Source organism: Rattus norvegicus, chromosome 4 (genome assembly GCF_021556685.1).
Source record: "Rattus norvegicus strain SHRSP/BbbUtx chromosome 4, alternate assembly SHRSP_T2T, whole genome shotgun sequence".
Lineage (NCBI taxonomy): Eukaryota > Metazoa > Chordata > Mammalia > Rodentia > Muridae > Rattus > Rattus norvegicus.
Genome location: NC_141537.1, coordinates 172070719 through 172091567, shown reverse-complemented (window position 1 = coordinate 172091567; position 20849 = coordinate 172070719). Strand labels below are relative to the sequence as shown.

Genomic DNA, 20849 nt, shown 5'->3' with positions numbered 1-20849 from the left:
TCGCTACCCGTGTGGGCTTGGCGACAGGGACCTTGGCCTCGGGTGTTTGTAGGTACTGACGTCAAATAAGCACAGAATCAGTGCGGAGGAGGAAGAGAGTTAGGAAGAGAGATACTTTGTGGGTATGGTCTCATTTCCAGAAGCTCCATACTTGGGGATTATTATAAATAAATACATTATCTAGAATGCTGTCATGTAAAGTTATTATAATGTCCTCATATGAATTTATTATAATGTTCTTGTGTGAGCTCTGCTAGAGCCTGACAATTACAGAGGCGGATGCTCGAGGCTAACCATTGGACTGAGAACGGGGTCCCCAATGGAGGAGTTAGAGAAAGGACTGAAGGAGCTGAAGGGATTTGCAGCCCATAGGAAGACCAACAATATCAACCAACCAGACCCCCAGAGCTCCCAGGGACTAAACCACCAACCAAAGAGTACACGTGGAGGGACCCATGGCTCCAGTCGCACATATAGCAGAGGATGGCCTTGTCGAGCATCAGTGGGAAAGGAGGCCCTCGGTCCTGTGGAGGCTCGATGCCCCGGCATAAGGGAATGCTAGGACAGTGAGGAAGGAGTAGATGGATGGGTGGGGGAGCACCCTCATGGAGGCAGGTGATGGGAGGATGGGCTGGAGGGTTTCTGGAAGGGAAACTGGGAAAGGAGATAACATTTGAAGTATAAATAAAGAAAATATTCAATAAAAAAAAGGGGAAAAAAAGCTTTGACAAGAGGGCTGGCAAGACAGCTCAGGAGATATAGCACTTCCTGCCAAACCCGAGGACATGAGTTCTCCAAGCCTATGTGGCATAAGGTGAGAACTGACTACCACTAGCTGTACTCGGCACACCACATGTGCTGTGTAGCACATACATATGTGTACACACATGAATGAACGAATGAATGGATGTATGTGGAAATATTTAAACTTTGACCTGATGATGCGTGCACACACACAAGTGCGCACACACACACACACACACACACACACACATGAATGAATGAATGAATGAATGAATGAATGAATGAATGTGAAAATATCTAAAATTTGGACCTGGGTATTTTCGACACTTGCGTGCAATTTTGTCTCCCACACTTACATGTGGATTGTTTGGTCCCCTCAGCGTGTGTTAGTTTTCTCTGCTGCTCTGTAGTAAATGCTATTGTCCTGGGCTGCTGAGTTTAGAGTCGGTCTGTTGCATAGCCTTGACTATGGACCTGGGCCCCTGCAGGGATGATTCGTCACCACTCCGTAGGAGCTTGCCCACATCCTCGCTGTCACTCAGGTACAGACACTTACTTGACAGGAGCCTGGAAGGTGGCCTCAGGAGGTTCTGTCCATGTCGCTGTTGGATCGAACTCTTCACTTGTAAATATCAATGTTAGTCTGCATCTGCTGAACCAGCTTATCTCTTTCTTAAAAAGATTTCTCATGAAGAACACTTGAAACTGTAGAAGACTTTGGCAAGAGACCTCTGTGGGAAGCAAAGGTTGCTGATGTCACTTTGTGCTTTGAAAAACAAACAACCAAACTCACAACTCTGCCTAAGATTGTTGGGGTGCAGAGGGCAGGAAATTAGTCTGCTTTGTACAGTGACTTTGCTGGTGTTGGCGGTGCTGGGGACTGTGTCTGGGACTTTGCATGTTCTAGGAAAGTATTCTACCATCGCATGGCACCCCAACTCTTTCCACAAACATTCAAAAGGTATTTCCAATGCTTATCATTAGTGTGTGTGTGCACACATACGTGTCAGTGTGCACCCGTCACAGCTCACACACGGAGGTCAGAGGACAGCTGTGTGGAGCTGTCTCTTTCTCTTCTCCCACTTTATGTGCAGGTTCCGGGGCTCTAACACAGGTCACCGGGTTTGAACATCAAGCATCTTCACCCATTGAGCCACCTCTCTAGCCTCAAACAGTGAGCATCTTAATAAACTATAAATTTTGATGGGACAATGGAAAAGACCTTCTGTGCTTCCCTCAGGCTTCCGGAGCCCCTGACATCCTATAGCCACATCACTGCGTGAGGGAGAACTTACACAAGATGGTGCGGTACAGGATGGTTTTTCTGTGATGTCTTTCAATACTTGGCTGTTCGTTCTCTGTTAAGGATGAGCCACCATCATGACCATTACTGAGTCTTTTCTCTCGCCTACCCAGCAACTCTCTCTTCGTCTACCAGGAGCGATGCTGGATATCAGAAAACAAACCGCACACTCTCATGGAATGTGCATTCCTGAGGACATGGCCAAGCCACAGAACAACAGCAGTGACAGTAATAAGACCCCAGTTGCTCCGTTTCCCTTGCTATTAGTGGGTGCTTATGGACGCTGAGCGGCTGTGGCTCTCACAAGAGCAGCAGTGCATGATGGGACAGTGGGAGGAGACTCCTTCATTTCCAGCTGTGCTCACCATTGCTCCTCTTACGCCAGCCACACCTGCCTGGTTCACGTCACCCACGCTTTCCTGTCTCGGAGTCTTTGCCTTTGCTCTTCTTTCTGCCCAGGACATTATCCTCTCAAACATCGTACTTTACACATGTCAGATACTGCTTCTCAGACAGGATGTTCAGGGATGGCGTGATGGACTGATTGGTTAAGAGCACCTGCTCTTGCACAGGACCCCGGTTTGATTCCCAGCACCCACATCGGGTGGCTCACAGCTGCCTGTAACTCCAGTTCTAGGAATCCAGTGCCATCTTCTGTCCCTTTGAGTACCTGTATGCACGTGGTACACACATGTGCGCGCTTGTGCACACGTGCACACGCACACTCACACGCGCACACAGGTAAAATAAAATTTTTAAAAATCTTTTAAAAAAAAGAGAATTACCCTTTCCACTCCTTGGATAACATCCCTCGCTCCCCCTCATCCATCAAGAGCAGAGCCTCCCTAAGTCGCTGTGGGTGTTTGCCCCAGAGCATTTGTCCTCTCTGGCACACTGCACACTTCAGTTGTCTTTTGAATTTCTCCAGTTTCTTCCTGGAAGATAAGGTCATGAGGTCAGGGACGGTGGTTTCAACTGTGACCTGGACATTTCCAGACGGAGCAGATGGCCAGCACAGAGTAGACACTGACTGAGGATTAGCTCAAGTGATGGAGAATTTGGGGCAGAGACGTCACATGAGATGGGGTGCATTGGCCTCCCAACAACAAGGAGGAAGTAACATCGTTAGCTGATGAAGCAGGAAATGAAAGCTGCAGTGTGGGAGCCGAGGTGAGGTCGGCTATATCACATATAAAAACCATGTCCCGTGATAAAACTTGTAGAAGTAATATATACTGGTAACCCTTGAAATGCGCCATCACTGAAGCATCACTGAAACGTGCATGCAGTTTAAAGGACAATAAAACATCCACCAGATAACACAGCGCAGGTGTGTTATTGTTTTCATTCTTTATGATCATCAAATTAAAATATTATCAGAATATAAATCTAAAACCATATCAATTTCTCGTCCCCCAAAATAACCTGTAAGGAAAAAAAAATACCCTTGAAAACACATCTCTAGAGAATGCCTAGTATGTAGCGGTTTCTCTGTGCTTTATGTGTATTTGAATAGATTAGCTTTTTTTAAATGCATGCTTCTATTGTCGGAAATAGTCACTCATGTGCAGCTGTGTGAAAGAATATTGGCAGTGTCTAAATTGATTACGTGGGTCCAGCATGTGCGTGCTGTCTCCCAGAAGGAGGTCGTTCTGTTGCGTTGAGAGTGAGAGTCCGGCCAGTATCCCAGGAGTCAGCAGGAACACACACGATGTCTCAGAGGTAGACAGAAGCTGCTCTTTATTTCTGTTGTCCTTGTCCGATATGTATGTGTGTGTGTGTGTGTGTGTGTGTGTGTGTGTGTGTGTGTACGTGTGTATGCCATGGTGTGCATGGACGTCAGGGGACAGGTGTCCAAAGCTGTTTTCTCCTTCCACTGTGAGATCCAGGGGTTACACTCACTCAGGCCATGAGACTTGGGCCTCCAGCTCTTTTATCCACTGAGCCATCCTGCCAGCCCCAGGTATGTTTTAATGAACACTGGAAGTTTCTTTGGTGTTGACACATCCATATTCCTCCTGTGTTCTATAAAATACTCACACGTTTGTTAAGAGGGTGACAGGTCTTTTCTATAAGAAAAGTAACTGCATGGAGAAGCAGGAGTGCCGCTGGGAGTGGTCCCAGTGACCACGGCTGAAGGACAAAGTTACATTGTGTAAAATGTATTGCGTATACATATTGAAAACTTCCAGTATTAAAGAGCGCCAGCATCCTGAATGTCTTCTGCACATCTTCCTTATGGCTTCAAAACATATTGCCAGACCCAGGCATCTTCGAATGGTGCAATTATGTTCAGCACATTTGAAAGGCACTCGAGTGTCTAATACAGTTCAGAAATACTTTTGAAAAATGATTAAATTTTAAATGGTTTTGGAATTGAGAAACACCGGTTGCGTTTTTTTAAGCAGCTCATTTGAATAAGCCATTTCTCCCAGATAATACTTTTTATAGATTGCCTTTTAGTGTTAAAGTATATATTCTAACTAAAGATAGAGCCTTTCAAATACCCTGGCCAGCCCTGGGACTCGTAGGGTCTCACTGTGTGCCCTTAATTGGCCCAGAAGTCACAGAGATTCACCTGCCTCTGTCTCCCAATGCTGAGATTAAAGGCATGCACCACCATGCAGGGCTAACGTGGATAATCTTTTAAAGGGAAAGGTATCTATCTGTACTAATTATTTCATAAATACAAAAAAATCAACTTAAAAAGAAAAGCCTTGTTCCCAAGAGAATTCACATTGGCACAGGAAGGGCTCAGTTGAAACCACAAGTTCACTCCCTGTGGGAAGAATGGCAGGGTCAGTGTTTCTGCCACTGCAAGCTCCGAGCATATATTGGCTCACGTTAAGTCTCACGCTCTGAAATTAAGAAAGAATATTGCTGTTTTCTCTTTTTAGTCACCCGCTGTGAAGCCACTTGTGGCTGGGGTCTGTCTAACAAAGTTCACCTTGCTCTGGGTACCATGACAGTCCACAGGATGCACTGGGAGAGAGGCATGCATCTCTGTTGATCCTAAAAGTGACAACAGACAGAGCAACCATAGCCTTCAACCAGTTAGCTTTCAACTAGTTAGTGAAGGAGTGTGTGAGCAGCCCATTCAAGGCATTTCTGTAAAAGTAGGGATATAATTGATAATTTGTATCGATACGACACGCTTCTGAGTGAAGTTCAGTTGAGTCTCGGAGAACTCACCAAGAGTCTTCAGAGTCTCTAAGCTTCCTGCAATTATTTGCCAAATAGTATGAATGTGCTATTATTTTTTTCAGGGGAAGGATCCAGTATTCTTTGTCTATTTTTAGTGTCTGTGACAGTCTCCGTGAAAAACTTTCTCAAGTTTGACAGCCACTTTCAGGAACTGCAAAGCAGTACAGCTCATTGACATGGGTCCCATAAACTTTCAGGACGATAGTGTCTACTTGTTCAAGCATGTTTTGTGTTTGTTTTAAGACAGGGGCTGTTCATTTAGCTCAGGATACCCTGAAAGTTCCTGTGTATCCCAAGGCTATCTTCAAACACACTATCCCCCTTCCTCAGCCTCCCCATGCTGGGATTACAAGCTTGGGCCATCATGGATGAAAACTGCTCCTCTTTTGTTAACTCCATGTCTCCAGCTAAAGGTGATGCACACATTACCTATGACTTAAAATAAGTGCAGATCAACGGAGAGATTGCAGGCATTTCTTTGAGACAGGCGGTCTTACTGAACAAACCTGGACGAGGCAGCCAGCAAACCCTGGTGATCTTCCTGTCTCCAGTCTCCCTCTCAGCCCAGACATGCGTGACCACAGCAGCTCTTTTTGTGTGAGTGCTGGGAGCTGAACTCAGGACCTCACACTAGTGCAGCAAGCACATTTAGCCAGAGCCGTCTCTCCAGCCCTCACCGTGACTTTCTGATGAGCTTTTAGAATTCCTAACTCTGGTTTTTGGATAGCTACATTTCTGTAACATTGGTAGCTTCTGTCTTTTCATCCCAGCAACTGTGGCCTCTTTTCCTTTAAGGTACCTTTGTCAATCTCTACTAATACTCAAACTCTAGAGACCCGTAATGTGGCTCTGAATTAAAGACTCCGCGTGGGTAATTTCACAATGTACTGATTGGGCTTTATCCCTGTGATAAGAAGAATACATATAAGCTTATTTAAACAGCACCCAAGTTTGAGGTCACTAAGTGCATGGAAATGATCACAGGTGAGCTGGGCTGGTTGCCAAGGAAACACTGATTGTGTATGTTGGAGGACAGGAACTCCAGCAAGAGCTCACGTTTGACATGTTCTTTTTCTTCCATAGCGATTGTGGTGAGATTTCTGACCAAACGGTTCATCTGGGAATACGATCCAACCCTCGGTAAGTGACGAGTTATATCCTCGCCTCCCCCTCTTCCAATATGCTCGTGATCCTCAAAAGAGGACAGCATGTGTGTCCCACCCTGGATAAGGCCCTTTCTGCTGTCTCAGAAGCATAACGTTTATGTGGTCAAGCATAAAGCCCTCCTAGAGGCCAGCAGTGTGCCCCGTCCTGTGCCTCGAGCCCTGCAGGGCTTAGCACAGAAATGAAGAGGTCCCATCCATCCCAGAGAAGATGCCGACGGGTCAATAGGATGCTTGCTTGGCTCTCCTGGGAGAAAGGCTAACACAGGCAGCATTCAGGGTGGGACAAAAAGGTGTGCTGAAGAGAATACCACTGTTAAGATCAAACATCTGTGTGCAGATGCAGGACAAGTGCAAGCAGAAACCTTACTGTGCCCTTTCAGCTTCCAAAGATCGGAACAAGTAGTGTTTGTGGGTAAAGAAGGCAGAAATAGTGTTCGTGTATAAATGTGGGCCCCTTTGTTGTATTTTTTCAATTTTTGATAGTGTGTGTGTAGGTCAGAGGACAACTGACTGGAGTCAGTTCTCTCCTTCACCATGCGGTCTCGGGGATCAAACTCAGTTCCTCAGGTTTGGCCGAAAGCCCCTTTGCCTACTGAGCCATCTTGGCAGTCCCACTGTTTTAACTGTATGCTTCTTTAGTACACATTCACTGTACGCAATATTGAGTTTCACATAGGCAATTTCCTGCAAATGTATCACACATGAGATCGCACATTCCATTAAAAAGGAAGCTTGCCTCTTGCGCTTTGCGTATTTCCGCCGTTCGTTCTGTGTGTGTTTATGATTTTCTCCCCTGCATTTGACCCTTGCTTCAGGTGCTAAAGGTGAACGAGTTATCCGACTCTGATCTGGGGGCAAGGAGCGTGCTCTTACTCATGCGCAGAGAGGTCAAAGGTTGGGTGCCTTCAATTTCCACACTGTTTTTCAAGACAGGGTCTCTCACTGAACCTGAATGGCCGGCCTGTCCCCGGATTGGATTCCCCATGCCCCAGTGTTGTGCTGTTATTAGGTTTTTATGTGAATTCTAGGGATACAATCCCAGACCTACACTTCACCCACTGAGCCATCTCTGCACATAAAGACTGCTTTTTTGACCTCGCAGTCTAGAAAAGAGTCAGAGAATAAATGACCACAGTTAGCCGCTGACAGGTGCAGAAGGAAAGCCAGCAAGGAAGAGAGAGAGGGCTCTGTTGACTGATTCCTACAGTGCTCAGCCTTGGACTCTGCCTGGAACTTATTTACTTATCTCGGTGAGGGGGAGGAGGTGAGGACTCAATCCCTGTTTTCGAATCAGCCATCGGATTTCCTGTCATTAGTTACACAGCTCCAACATTCTCATGGGACTTGTAACGCCATCCTCAGATACAAGTAATTTTAGTTAGATGCAGTTTAAATACCCAAATGCCATCCTCTTTTGTTTCCGTAATTACTTATTTCTCTTTATTTTCATGGTGTGCTCTGTCTGTCGTGCTGCGCTGCCTGGGGGACATTTCACGCAGCCATATGCAGTACATTGAACAGACTTCCTCCTGACTCTCCCCACTTTTTTCTTTTGATCACCCCTGACTCCTGTCAATCCCCCCACTTCCTCTGAACAGCTCTGCCTTTACTCTCCTGCCGTGTATACTTACATAATTTTATGTATCTATATGTTGCAGTAAAAAATAAAAAAGGGGGCATGACCCGGTTCCCACGCATCACTGTGCCACGCTGGGCCCCTGGTACTGTCGGACCCGGGGGGTCGCTCCCTGCCGTTAGTTCTGGCACCGTAGGACCATATAGAACTAATCCTAGTTTATCTCAGTGGCGGCTGGTTCCAGTGCGGTACCGTGCCACATTAGCCTAGCTGTCTCCTAGCCCCAGCGGTCTCTCCGCTCCCATTGCTAGTCTCCCTGGCCAGCCCTGGCCAGCCAGGAACTCTGGTCCCAGCCACCCGGGAACATCAAGACTCAACAAACTGTAACCAAACAACCAGATTTATAAGTTAAATTCTCAATCTACAATACATCCACAGAATAAATTCACTGCCAATGAATAACGATAGAAACCGCCCGCCTAGACAGCTAAAATTGACCTAGACCAGCTGGATCTGGATCGTCCTGCTCTGTCTTCTCCATCTTCATTCTGTGGCTCCTCCTTCTCCTCCTTTCTTCCCAGACTTTTCCCCGCCTACCCTTCCTTCTCATCCAGTGATAGGCTATGTCTTATCCTGTACCGCCTTTCTGGATAATGACGTCATCCTACATCTAGATAAAACCAATGAACAACAACCGAGAAAAAAGTAACGTGTGAATCTGTTAATCCGTGTAGATCACAGCCATCTCCAGTTGCATCCATTTTCCAGCAAATGTGGTATTTCCGCTCTAATGGATGAGCGATGAAACCTCCCCTTGTGTGTATATATTTCTCTGTCTGCACCTCCATTGCCGGATACCTAGTGAGCTTCCATAACTCAGCCAGTGTGGAGCAGTGAACCCCTCCACTCTCTGTACGGTATTGCGATGGATGGGAGCGAGCGTGCATCTTCCTCCTCCGCTCTCTGACAGCAGTGTGCTGGCAGCTCTCCCTGGCGCATTTCTCGAGGTCGGTTTCAGAGTCTGTGATAGCATGGCATGACTGATTAGAACTGGCTGAAACCATAAATTATTTCTGAAGGCTCAAATCTTTATTATATTCAGTCTTTTTTTTTTTTCTTCTTTTTTTCGGAGCTGAGGACCGAACCCAGGGCCTTGCGTTTGTTAGGCAAGCGCTCTACCGCTGAGCTAAATCCCCAACCCATATTCAGTCTTTTTAAACAGGAGTCTGACGTATCTCCGCTTTGGCAGACCGTCTTCTGTCTTTGCTTCTTAAAAGACTATTACACGTGACTTTGTTAGCAAATACATAATTGTAAATTTCCAGATTTGTATCTGGTTAGAAATGTCACCAGACACCTCTGTGAAGATTCAGAAAAAAAATTATATGCCAACATATCAACGCGACCTACTGAGCGAGATGAGAATACAGGGTGGTATTTTATGGTTTTGCTTATCTAAATATATACCTTTCTAACACAAGCAGGAAAAGAAACTAAAAAAAGCCCCACGTTTGGAATACAACACTTCCCTGTCTAAAGTGTAAAAGGAAGAATTAAATTTAATTTCAAGTTTCTGAAATTATTTTATAAGCACGCATTACAGAATAGTTCTGTCAGTAGGAGAATGCAAAAAGTCTATTTTCATGGGTAACTTTCTTCCCAGTGTATTCTCCGACATTACATAAGAACGAGGGAGAAGAGAAATAGTTATTTCTTGAGAAAGTATATTTTTAAATATTTTGTTTATCAATTTTTATTTTCAGCACACTTACAGGCATAGCGGTGCTCCGAGCTGAAGTAGTTTGCCTGGATGTAAAGATGGGCCTGGTTTTGAAAAGGAGCCATTGCCTATTGTCTTCCCAACTATGTAAATCTGCCCCAGGGTATTTTTCTCATTTGCATACGTTTTATAGTGATTATCTGATCCTTTCTGCGATTCTTGGCAGTCGGGTTAAAAACTGCTTGTCTCCAACCTATCTATACATCACAACACAAGATGAAGATTACCAAAAAAAAAAAAAAAAAAAAAGAAAGAAATAGGACATTTTTAACTCTCTCTGGATGTGTGTGTTCTAGGAACGGATGTTACTCTTTTTAATTAGTCTTTGGTGAACCCTTTTCCTTCTGTCTTACTCATACAAAACAGCAACAGCTATCAACAGGAATGAGTCTGCCCTGGTATTCTGAGGTGTAGGCACCCTTCCCTAGGAAGTGGCACAGCATAGAGTGACCCTGCACTGTGCTGCTCAGAGAGGACTTGGCTGTTAAGCAACCAGAGCCTTCCTCCACCTCCAGGAGAAACAGGTGACTCACTGGCCGGTGACGCCGCCATTAGCTCGCACACTGGAGACTGGATCTGTGTGGGCGTGAACACTGAATACCTGTTAATTTTCCAGCACATGGGAAACTGTAATTCATAGGATCCAAGAGAAATTAGCATTTCTTGGGCTTACCTTCCTATTCCCGTAGGAAAGGACTGGATCTTCATGGCACTCATGGTCACTTCATGAGTTTCAAAAGAGCCAAAGAGCTGGCAACCAAGATTACAAAGCAGAATGGTTATTTGTGATGGAGAAAGGAAGAGGGCAGGGGGCCTTGTCTTCTTGAATTCTGATTACCGTACCTTCCTCAGAACTTGAGGTAGTGGGTTTCTTGATTTTGGACTTTAGTTGTTTCATGGAAAGCTGAAAATCATTAACACCATCCCACATCCTGAGAACACAGAATAGTTACAGCTTCTGAAGTGATCCTATAAAGATCCTATAAACACTCGCCCTAGTTTGGCTTTCTGTTGTTTCGATAAACACCACAACCAAAAGCAACTTGGTGACTGTCTTAGTCAGGGTTTCTGTTCCTGCGCAAACATCATGGCCAAGAAGCAAGCTGGGGAGGAAAGGGTTTATTCAGCTTACACTTCCACATTGCTGTTCATCACCAAAGGAAGTCCGGACTGGAACTCAAGCAGGTCAGGAAGCAGGAGCTGATGCAGAGGCCATGGAGGGATGTTTCCTACTGGCTTGCTTCCCCTGGCTTGCTCAGCTTGCTTTCTTATAGAACCCAGGACCATCAGCCCAAAGACAGCACCACCCACAAGGGGCTGGGTCCTCCCCCCTTGATCACTAATTGAGAAAACGCCTTATAGCTGGGTCTCGTGGAGGCATTTCCTCAAGGGAGGCTCCTTTCTCTGTGATAACTCCAGCTTGTGTCAAGTTGACACATAAAACCAGGCAGTACAGTGTGGAAAGAGTTTATTTGGTTTACATATCCCAATTACAGTCTACCCTGAGGTAAGTCATGGTGCAGACCCTTTGCCTAGGGACAATACCATCCAGTGGTCTAGGCCCTCCTACATCAATTGGGAATCCAGAAAATGTCTTACAGACATGTCCACAAGCCAATCTGATGGAAACGCGCCCTAAACTACGATTTCTTTCCAGGGACAGCTGGTTTGCGCCTAGCTTGCCATATCCAACCAGCACACTGGTACAGTGGCCAGTGGGTCCAGGCTTCTACATTTCGGGCCCAGCGTTTTTCTTCTTTGCTTTGTTGCTGTTGTCATGTTGAATTTGTTTATGAAAGGATCTATCCTGATGATTCTAATTATAGGCGCAAGCCAGGGGCGGAGGGGAACTGTACCCGTTTCATAAAGAGGGAATTTTTTGTTTAAACTTCAAGTGTTTTGAAGGATGAAGTGTTGGGAAATACCACAATCCTTTGTACGAATGATTTTCATTTCCCTTACATTTCTCTCAGCTCGCCATTGGGGTTCCTTGTCAGAGTTCAGCCCTGGTTTGTTAGTGACACCGAAAATTACCCCTGAAGCTCATCAGATTTGGGATGTGGCCCATTTAATCAGGAGCTAGCAACCTGGATGGTAGGAGGTAGATTCTGGCTGTGGACTAAAGAGAATCCATAGATATCTAGTCCCAGTCGAGGGTTGAATCCCTGCCTTGTAGAGGCATGTTACCTCCCCTCCCCCAGAATGTTTTCAGACACAAGAATACAAAGAAAGGCTTCCAACACGATATCGTGTGTGTGCCTCTACTGACGTGGGTGTGTTGGAGGCCTGGAGAGAGGAAGAGAGGGAAGGAGCGCTTCTTAGTGTCAGGCACTACTGTCCTGGGACAAAGATGTTACATGTTGTTTCTTAATGGTGAGTTGATGTCCTTCTACACAGCAAAGTTGAGCTAGGAGTAAGGGAAGGACTCAGGAGACATTACAATCCTGTGGGCTCCTCTGTGCTTGGTTCACCTTGCCTACCTTGGAGCTTCTAGTTGGAAAGGCTCAAGCAGAGAGGTCTCTCAACTGGACGTCGTAGCAGAAGTGTTCAGCCGCACCTTAGAGCAATTCAGTAACACCGCCGCAGGAAAATGGGAGGTAGTCATGTGACGAACAGGGCCAGAGAAGTGACTCTTCATCTAAGACAACATGACTGGTTTACAGCCGGGCCAGCAACAGAACTCAACTCAGAGCGATTTCCACTCCGGCGTAAAGCCACACAGCCAAGCGCTGCTGTTACGGCGCAGATCACGTGGCCCTGCGGCTGTGTCATGACGTGCAAAGCAGCTAACTCCGTCCAAGGATTAACTACATACAAACAGCTCTGAGTGTTCTACCTTGCCAGAGTGTACAAAACGCATGCCGCTTTACAGAAATGTCATGGAATGCATGCTTTTTTAGGTCTTAGTAGTAGAAGTCATCGGTTAAGGAGGGTCGGATGTGCCCATGGGTGCAGGTGTCCACTGAGCTGGAGGCATCTGGTTGACCCAGAGAGGAGGTTGTCAGCTGCCCGGAGAAAAAGCTCACTGCCAAACTGAGGTCCTCTGGAAGAGCAATATACATTCTCAACCACTGGGCAACTTCCTCCCCAGGCCCCCGAATGCATGCTGTAAACCATTTTCCTTCATCCACAGGAACCCTAAAGGTAATTTTAATATACCTAATTCAATTATGAAACACATGTTTGTTTTAGAATATTTCTTTTGGAGCGCATCTGGCCACAGATCTAATCAAACATACCCACAGTGCTTCAAAGAGGCTACCGATCCTGTTAGTAAAAAGAAAAAGAAAAGAGAATATGTAAACGGTCCAAACACATGTGCACCCTTTTGATTTTTTTCTTCTTTTTTCTATTTTTTTATTTTTCTAGAGACAAGGTCTCCGAAAATCCCCAGCTGTCCTGGTACTCATTGTGTAGACCAGGCTGGCCTCACCACACCCGGCTTTTCTTTGAATTTTAAAACAGAGGAATAGAATGTACGTGTTGGGTTTGAATTGTCTCTCCCAAGCTCGCCCGTTCATAGCCAATATTTTACCTCTTGAAGGGATATCTTCATTGTCTTGCATGTAGAGAAAATGAATTCATAATGACAGAAAGACACGTGAGTGATGTATGCTGAGGACAGTGTGAAAACAGTATTCATCCTGGAGGAAGTCGGTCCAGCACCTGCTGCTGTGTCTGCGGCGGACATTCCCTCATTTCCTTCCTTTCATTTCATTAACAAACAGCCGAGGAATCACAGAACTTCATGCAAGTTTCATTCTATTTTGTGCTGTTCATGCGCACACGCATGTGCACGCGCGCACGCACACACACACACACACACACACACACACACACACACACACACACAACATTGTGGCCTTTTGCAGCTGAGACCCAGAGCTCATTTGTCTTGGGAGCCACAGAGAGCAATGTCCTTTCCTCTGGGACAAATTTTAGTACAGAAAGATGGATGAGAGCCGGGGCTTCTGTTTTCCAGGCTGCAGGGTGGATGCCAGGCGTCTTGAAAGGGGAAGTCAATACAAAAGTCACAGAACAGCCCAGGGGGAAGGACCGTCAGGGCGTGGATGCCTAGTACGTGTGTGGCCAGCTGGGCTTCTCCTCCGGCCCAAAGACTCAAGAAAAAGAAAAGAAATTATTGAGGAAACACTTGGAAGCAGTTGCTGCTGAAAATGGCATTCAGAGCATCTGGTCTCAGAACGCCAAACCCTGTCATTTAGCATAGAACAGAGTGTGGTCCTGAATGTTCTTCAGATGAGACTCCTCATGTGTGGATCATGAGTTCCAGCAGAGGGACAAGATTCGAAAACACGTTTATTCCCGTATGCTGAATGTATTTTCATTTTAAAATGACAACTTTTCAGAAGTGGTGTCAACTGTGCAGTTTCGTGTCTGTGGTGACTGTCACGGTACTAATGTCACCTAGATGGCTAAGCCCATCCCATTGCAGGCTTCCTTTCCAACTCTTTGCCTTGGATAGACAATAGTTCACTGCAAGGCAATAGGCCAGTGGTCTCTGAGAGCTTTAAAGTCCTAGAAGGAAGGAAGGAAGGAAGGAAGGAAGGAAGGAAGGAAGGAAGGAAGGAAAAGAGGGAGGGAGGGAGGGAGGAAGGAAGGAGGAAGGAAGGAAGGTTGGTCTGTTGATTGGTCGTTTGTTGGGTTGGTTGGTTGGTCATTCCAGAAGGAGTTATCTTGAAGGATGAACAAGTTAAGCAATGGTTCCTAGTCTGGTCCCCAAGCTTGTTTGATTAGGTGCTTGGGTGATCAGCACTCAGAAATACCCAGTTAGTAATTATGTTAGATGGCCTGCTGTCTGTCCAACCTCCTCAATGGAAAATGTTTGAGTTAGAATTCCCGGTTTTATGCTCAAATATAGAATGGGCCTACAATTTTCTTCCTCTTCTGTTTTCTTGTTGTTGTAAAAATATATAAATAATAAAAAGTAACGGTGTCTTTTACCCACTAGCTCTGTACCGAGGTGCCCAGATATCTGCTAGGTATCTTGGCAGAAACACATCCCAGCCGCACACATTCCTACACTCAAACCCTCACATAAAAGAACACACACACAATAATCTTAGATCCAATTGGTAAGATATAATCGCCCACTTAAACATACAATGCCCGGTACTATCCATCCCTTGAGAACATTAATAACAACCTGTAAATACACAGAGCAGAATCTTAACATCACCTGCCATCTTGTCCTGCCACGGCTTCTCAGCCTCTCTCCTCCGCCCTGTCTCCTCCTCTCTCCCCTAGTCTCCTCCTCTTCCTTCAAACTTCTCTCCCACCCATCCTTCCTCCAATGACAGGCCTCCTTCTATCCTGTACCTGCCTCACCTGTGACATCATCCTACATTTTCTTATTGTTGCTTTTGTGCCACTTGCTAGCAGAGTTGGCATATGACCTGTGTCTAGATGCCACATCTGCGAGTTCCCTCCTTGAATCATTTTTTGTTTGTTTGTTTGTTTGTTTATTCTGGTTTCCCTCTCCTAGAATTGAATACTTAGCTCACGGTTTTGTCAGCTTCCTTTTGTCACTGAAATGTTTGTTAGTTAATCTGGGCTTTGATGTTGTCTCCACCTCACCCTGAAAGGACAGACACACGAGAAGCATCTAGAATTGCAGTGCGGGATGGCTTCTAATACAGTGCACGGATGTGTCTGAACCGCCCACATCCTGAATTTATTATCTCTAATAAAGAAACTCCACGTTAACTGAGCCACGTTCTTTCATGCGGAGGGCGTGTTGTTTTTCTCTTAAAACCTTTTTCCTTTGCCATCAGTATCCCTAAAACTCACTGTAATAAGCACCTTCTTTTGGATATTTTCCCCTTTCAGTGACTCTTGCACTCAGAAATTTTTAGATATTCCAACCTGGGCTGTTTCCACAGCCCTGTAGCTTTTATTCTCTCCACTGAGACTCACGTCATAAAGAATAAGATTTATAAATCTGTTATCCACATTTCTTAGGAAAGTTTCAAACCGTGCTTTCCTTCTTATGAGCTCCGGACATGTTCTGAGGAAATCCCCCACGTTCACTAGCCTGGTCCGTCACTCCGGGCTTTTATTTATTTATTTATTTATTTATTTATTTATTTATTTATTTATTTATTTATTTATTGCAGCTCTTGTCCTGGTCCGTCACTCCTGGCTTCTTTTTATTTTTTATTTATTTATTTATTTATTTATTTATTTATTTATTTATTTATTTATTTTGCAGCTCTCGTCTATGGCCCCAGTAGCTGACAATGCTTTGATTCCCATTCTACTTACAGGATGAGAGCCACATTCATGACTGCTCAGGCGTCTTGTATCTGCCATCTTCTTATCCCTGCAGGGCTTGTGGACCCCTCCACTGTGGACCCAGCAACTACATCTGGTCCAGGGCAATTGCTGCTGTGTGCTTTGACCAGACAACATGAAGGAGGGATCTGCATTATCCCATCCCGTGCATCCCTTCAACACCTTTATATCTTGGGTTACCATTCTTCACCCCTACCAATCACACACTCGGCCGCCTGCCTGCTGTCTCAAGGTCCCCAGTAGTGTTTTATCATGAGTTCAGCCGGTTGCAGTCTTGGGGTCTTGGTCAGGTTTGGTAGTTGTTGTTTGTAAGCTAAGGATATGAAAGTCAGGGAAAGCTTGAGTGTAACAGGTAGCAGTGGGAAATCATCCAGTGAAGAACGGCAAGGAAACATGCGGAGTGCGGCAGACAGGGAACGGTCACGTGTACAGCAATGAGGATCGACTTTTTAAAGAATCTCTGAGGGTTTTCCTCCCATCATTTAGGGTAGGCTGGTTTGAACAAGGATGAGATGGTGATCGCCCCACAGCTGTTACAGCATGGCCTGATCAGACTTGTCCCGTCAGACCCATCAGCCAGCTGCCGTGCCCTGGTGAATGTGAGGGAAAAAGCCTTGTTTTAAGCTCCTAGGCTTCTGACTCAGGTCAGGAGGGAGAGGAAGAAGCTGGCCATCTTAGAAGTTTGCCATCTCTATCCATCTAAGTCCTGGCCTCTCCCTCCTGCCCACCCTCCTGATGTCAAGGGTCTTTGCACTGTTAAAATAGAGATACAAAGGGGTTTTATGTTTTAAAAAAATTACTTGTAGGAATATCAAGACAGAAATAGATTTTGTGTGGAATTGCCTTTTTCATTTCATAACGTAGAGACCTCGTCTAATTTAAATGGAAAAGAGCACTGGGAGGCTGGCCTCACAGGAGAGCAAGATGCAGCCTGAGGAAAGGGAGAGAAAGGAGGCAGCCAGCAGGTCGGATCGGTAGAGAGCTCTGTAGAATGTGAGGCTGTTCCTTTGTCTGTCTATCCTTCCAATCTCTCTTCCCTGAACAGCTCCCTACCCCACCCCCACCCCCACTCCACCCAGGCATTGCTACAAAGGCAGGATCCTCTTTCTGTGCCTGATTTCCCACTTCAAGGATTAAATTCAATCTCACAAGCGCCTTTCTCATTCTTTTAGAATCAACCTACCGACACCAGGCAACCATCGACGATGAAGTTGTTTCTATGGAGATCCTGGACACCGCTGGCCAGGTGAGTAGGAATTCAGCCGAGTGTTTACTGCATCAAATAAAAAAGAGTAAAGTATGTATAATTTTTTTAAAAGCTAACATATTTTCTATATATGACTTTTTATGACCAAATGCTGGTATGTCCCATTATCTAGACACACTATATATTAATGAATATGTAATTAGATCCTTGTGTACGTGACCCTATGCCTCAAGAAGGTGCTGAAATATTACAGTGGTCACAGACCATCTAGGGTGGGCTCTCCCTCTATATTTGGAGGATTGAGGTGCCAGTGCATTCATAGGTCTTTATAACCAAACATATTTTGGGAATGCTCGGATGAATTTAAACAAGCATCTCTATTAAAAAGGATCCCTAATGTCCTCACGTGCAAAGCGAGTCTTTGAGAGAGCCTTGGCCTGCACTCCAGGTCTCCGTGACCACCACACACAGGCTTGTGTGCGTGTTGCATGACTATGTGGAGACATTCCCTGCAATTCTTGCCTGCAAATTTCCTTTGACATTAGTCAGATCACGTCTTACAAAGACAGGGAAGTCTTAGCTCCCAAATGCAGAAATGACCACAGGAGCGATGGTTAGATGGCCAGGCATTTTCACAGTGCTGTAACAGTGACCTGTGACCTTTGAAGGGACTTGAATTAAAGTGTTTAATCGAAGAAACGCTCCTGAAATTAATCATAACCCTTTTGTTGTCATCTCTCCATCCTTATGCATGGGCCTTCACACAGCACTGAGCTCGCCAAGAGAGGCAGAAGCCTCTAGAAGAGGAACCTATGAAAACAATACTTTTTTCTCTCCGCTTCCTCCCCTCCCCCTCCCTCCTCCCCCTCCCCCTCCCCCCTCCCCCTCCCTCTCCCCTCCTCCTCCTCCTTCTCTTTCTTCTCCTCCTCACCCCTCCCCCTCCCTCCTCACCCCTCCCCCTCCCTCTCCCCTCCTCCTCCTCCTCTTTCTTCTCCTCCTCTCCCCCTCACACCCCCTCTGTCTCTCTTCTCACACATTGTCTCATGATCCCACAGCCTGACCTTAAACGGGACGTCTTCTTAGCCCTGCCTCCCAGGTACTAGGATCTCAGGTGCATGCACCTCCAGAACCGGCCAGCCACACCTTCAAACTGTGTGTTCTCTTCTCATGGAGAAGCACTCACCTCTTTGACAGTCACCACAGAACTTTCATCATCGACACTAATGTACAGCACAGATTAAGGCATTGGGATGGGGGACACCTCGTCCTCGAGTTTAAACACTAGATTATTTATAGCTTATTACTGGTTTCTTTTCTGTTCCTAGGGTTATCAATTGTCTATACACTGAACAAGAAGGCTATTAAGACCCATGGGGGCGAGCTGTACTTACCTTCTAAACTAATTAAGAAAATAAGTTCATCTAGGAAAACAGCCAAGACATTTTAATGACAAATGGATATGAGGCGAGGCTATTAAGGGATTAGTAGGCAGTAACCGTGCGTGCGCACTTTGGGATTAGGCCTAGGTCTCCTGAACTTCAGGTCTTTTCTTTGCCCACAGGAAGACACCATCCAGAGGGAAGGGCACATGCGCTGGGGGGAAGGCTTCGTGCTGGTCTACGACATCACCGACCGAGGAAGCTTCGAAGACGTGCTGCCGCTGAAGAATATCCTAGATGAAATCAAAAAGCCCAAAAACGTAACTCTCATCTTGGTCGGAAACAAAGCCGACTTGGACCACTCCAGACAAGTGAGTACCGAGGAAGGGGAGAAGCTGGCTTCGGAATTGGCTTGTGCGTTTTACGAATGCTCCGCCTGCACGGGAGAAGGGAACATCACCGAGGTATTCTACGAGCTCTGTCGCGAGGTGCGTCGCAGGAGGATGGTGCAGGGCAAGACACGGCGCCGCAGCTCCACCACACACGTCAAGCAAGCGATTAACAAGATGCTCACCAAAATCAGCAGTTAGAGGCCCTGCCACACTGTGCCGAAAAGTGGGAAGGCCTTCCTGGGTCTTCTTTTGCCCCTCAACCACAGCCAAGATATTCCACTTCTTATTCTGAGTTTGGGGAACGTCAGGGTTTCTCGTGGTTCCCGATCCAGTAAATGCTGGGAAATTCTCGAGTGTCTTCTGCAGCCCCGTGCTGGGACAGTCTCTCTCTTCCCTGCTTGCGTAGGATCGGTGCTAGTGTAGTTTGAAGATGTAACCACCAAAGACGTTGAAGTGGCTGGGTTCGCGGAAGCTAATTTTAGGGTATCTCTGCCTGCTTAAATAAGCTGCAAGTCTTTTCAAAGGCATTTTAAGATTCCGAATGTCTGGTGAGAAGGTTAGCAGAGCGATTCGAATGGGAAACAGAATTCTAGTTCCCATTCGAAGTGAGGATTTTTTTTATATCGTTATTGTTATTATCTTACTTAAATTATGGGGCTTTCCTTTAACACTTTATTTCATTTTTAGGTTGAAATGGTATCACTGACTTTGGCTTTGTGATGTAATTGCCCATTTCAGTTCAAGTTGGTTCTCTCTCAGCGATCTACAGCAGTCCTTAGGCACCATATTCTATTATTTCCTTAATAACAAAAGAAACAGGACCCACAATTCGTTCCCTCCTGTGGCTTTGCTCCCCCAAACCTGGGTGATAAGAAAAAGAAAAAAACAAAACAACAACAACAACAAAAAAAAAAAAAAAAAACCCACCAGGAACCTTTGTACCAAAGCTCGACTTCAGTGCATGTTCGTAGGGGAATTACAATTAGAGACACCTGGTTTGTTTACTCTATTAGCACCGTAGCGGGAAGGTCGCCCTCTAAATAAGACAATTATGATGCTTCGTTATTCCTCCTTGGAAACCAAGGCAGAATCCCATGCAGTCAGAAAGAGTCAGCCTCTGATTCAGTAAGTTGCCCACATGCCTCCTCCTTAACCTTTTTAACCTTTGGGTAAGATTAATTCACATGGGGGAATTCAGAGAAATAATGGGTGAGTGAAATTCACCATACCTGAACAAGCGTGTAAAAAGCGGATGCTTGACTGACTGAAGGATTCTTTAACTGCCCAGAGTTTATGACTTCTCTTCATTTCCTGCCCCATATACTGAGATTTGGGCACTTTATTTCAGGATAAAATATATATCTTTTACGATGTCTGTATTTATATGTATACTTATAAGTATGTATAAAATTTGTAAGCATCGAAGGTTTTAACTCACCAATGTATTTGAACAATCTGGTGTAACTGACTCCGTTTTATGTGATTATAATAAAAAATATAATTTTCAAATTCTGTCGAAATTCCTTTGTGAACAGTTTGTAAGTTTAGGGGAGGCTTGGGAAGCAATTGAATTGCAGAAGGAAAAGCCAATGAGCTGGATTTGAGCTGGATTTGAGCAGAAATCAGCTCCTGCTAATAACAGTGGATGCTGTTTTTACAATTCTTGGGGACGTTATTCCTTTTCTCTGCTAATCGTTGCAATTATTCTCAGACAGTGGTGCTGTGATCACCGAGACGAGCTGCAGCTATTGAGCCAGATGGGAAAGGAAGTGATGTCACCAAGTCT

The 20849-nt window shown here is 45.5% G+C and overlaps 1 protein-coding gene across 2 annotated transcripts in view; it reads left to right on the top strand.

The window, feature by feature from the left end:
• The window catches only part of Rerg (RAS-like, estrogen-regulated, growth-inhibitor), a 108099-nt gene extending 87524 nt beyond the window's left edge, over window positions 1-20575 (top strand). Inside the window, exons 3-5 of one of the 2 annotated variants that reach the window (NM_001398929.1) lie at window positions 6335-6391; window positions 17258-17331; window positions 18854-20575. In NM_001398929.1, the coding sequence (NP_001385858.1) occupies window positions 6335-6391; window positions 17258-17331; window positions 18854-19261 (539 nt within the window). In that variant the 3' untranslated portion in view covers window positions 19262-20575. The remainder of the gene's footprint in view (window positions 1-6334; window positions 6392-17257; window positions 17332-18853) is intronic. The other variant, XM_087659046.1, reaches the window with a different exon arrangement.
• The last annotated feature ends 274 nt before the right edge of the window (window positions 20576-20849 follow it).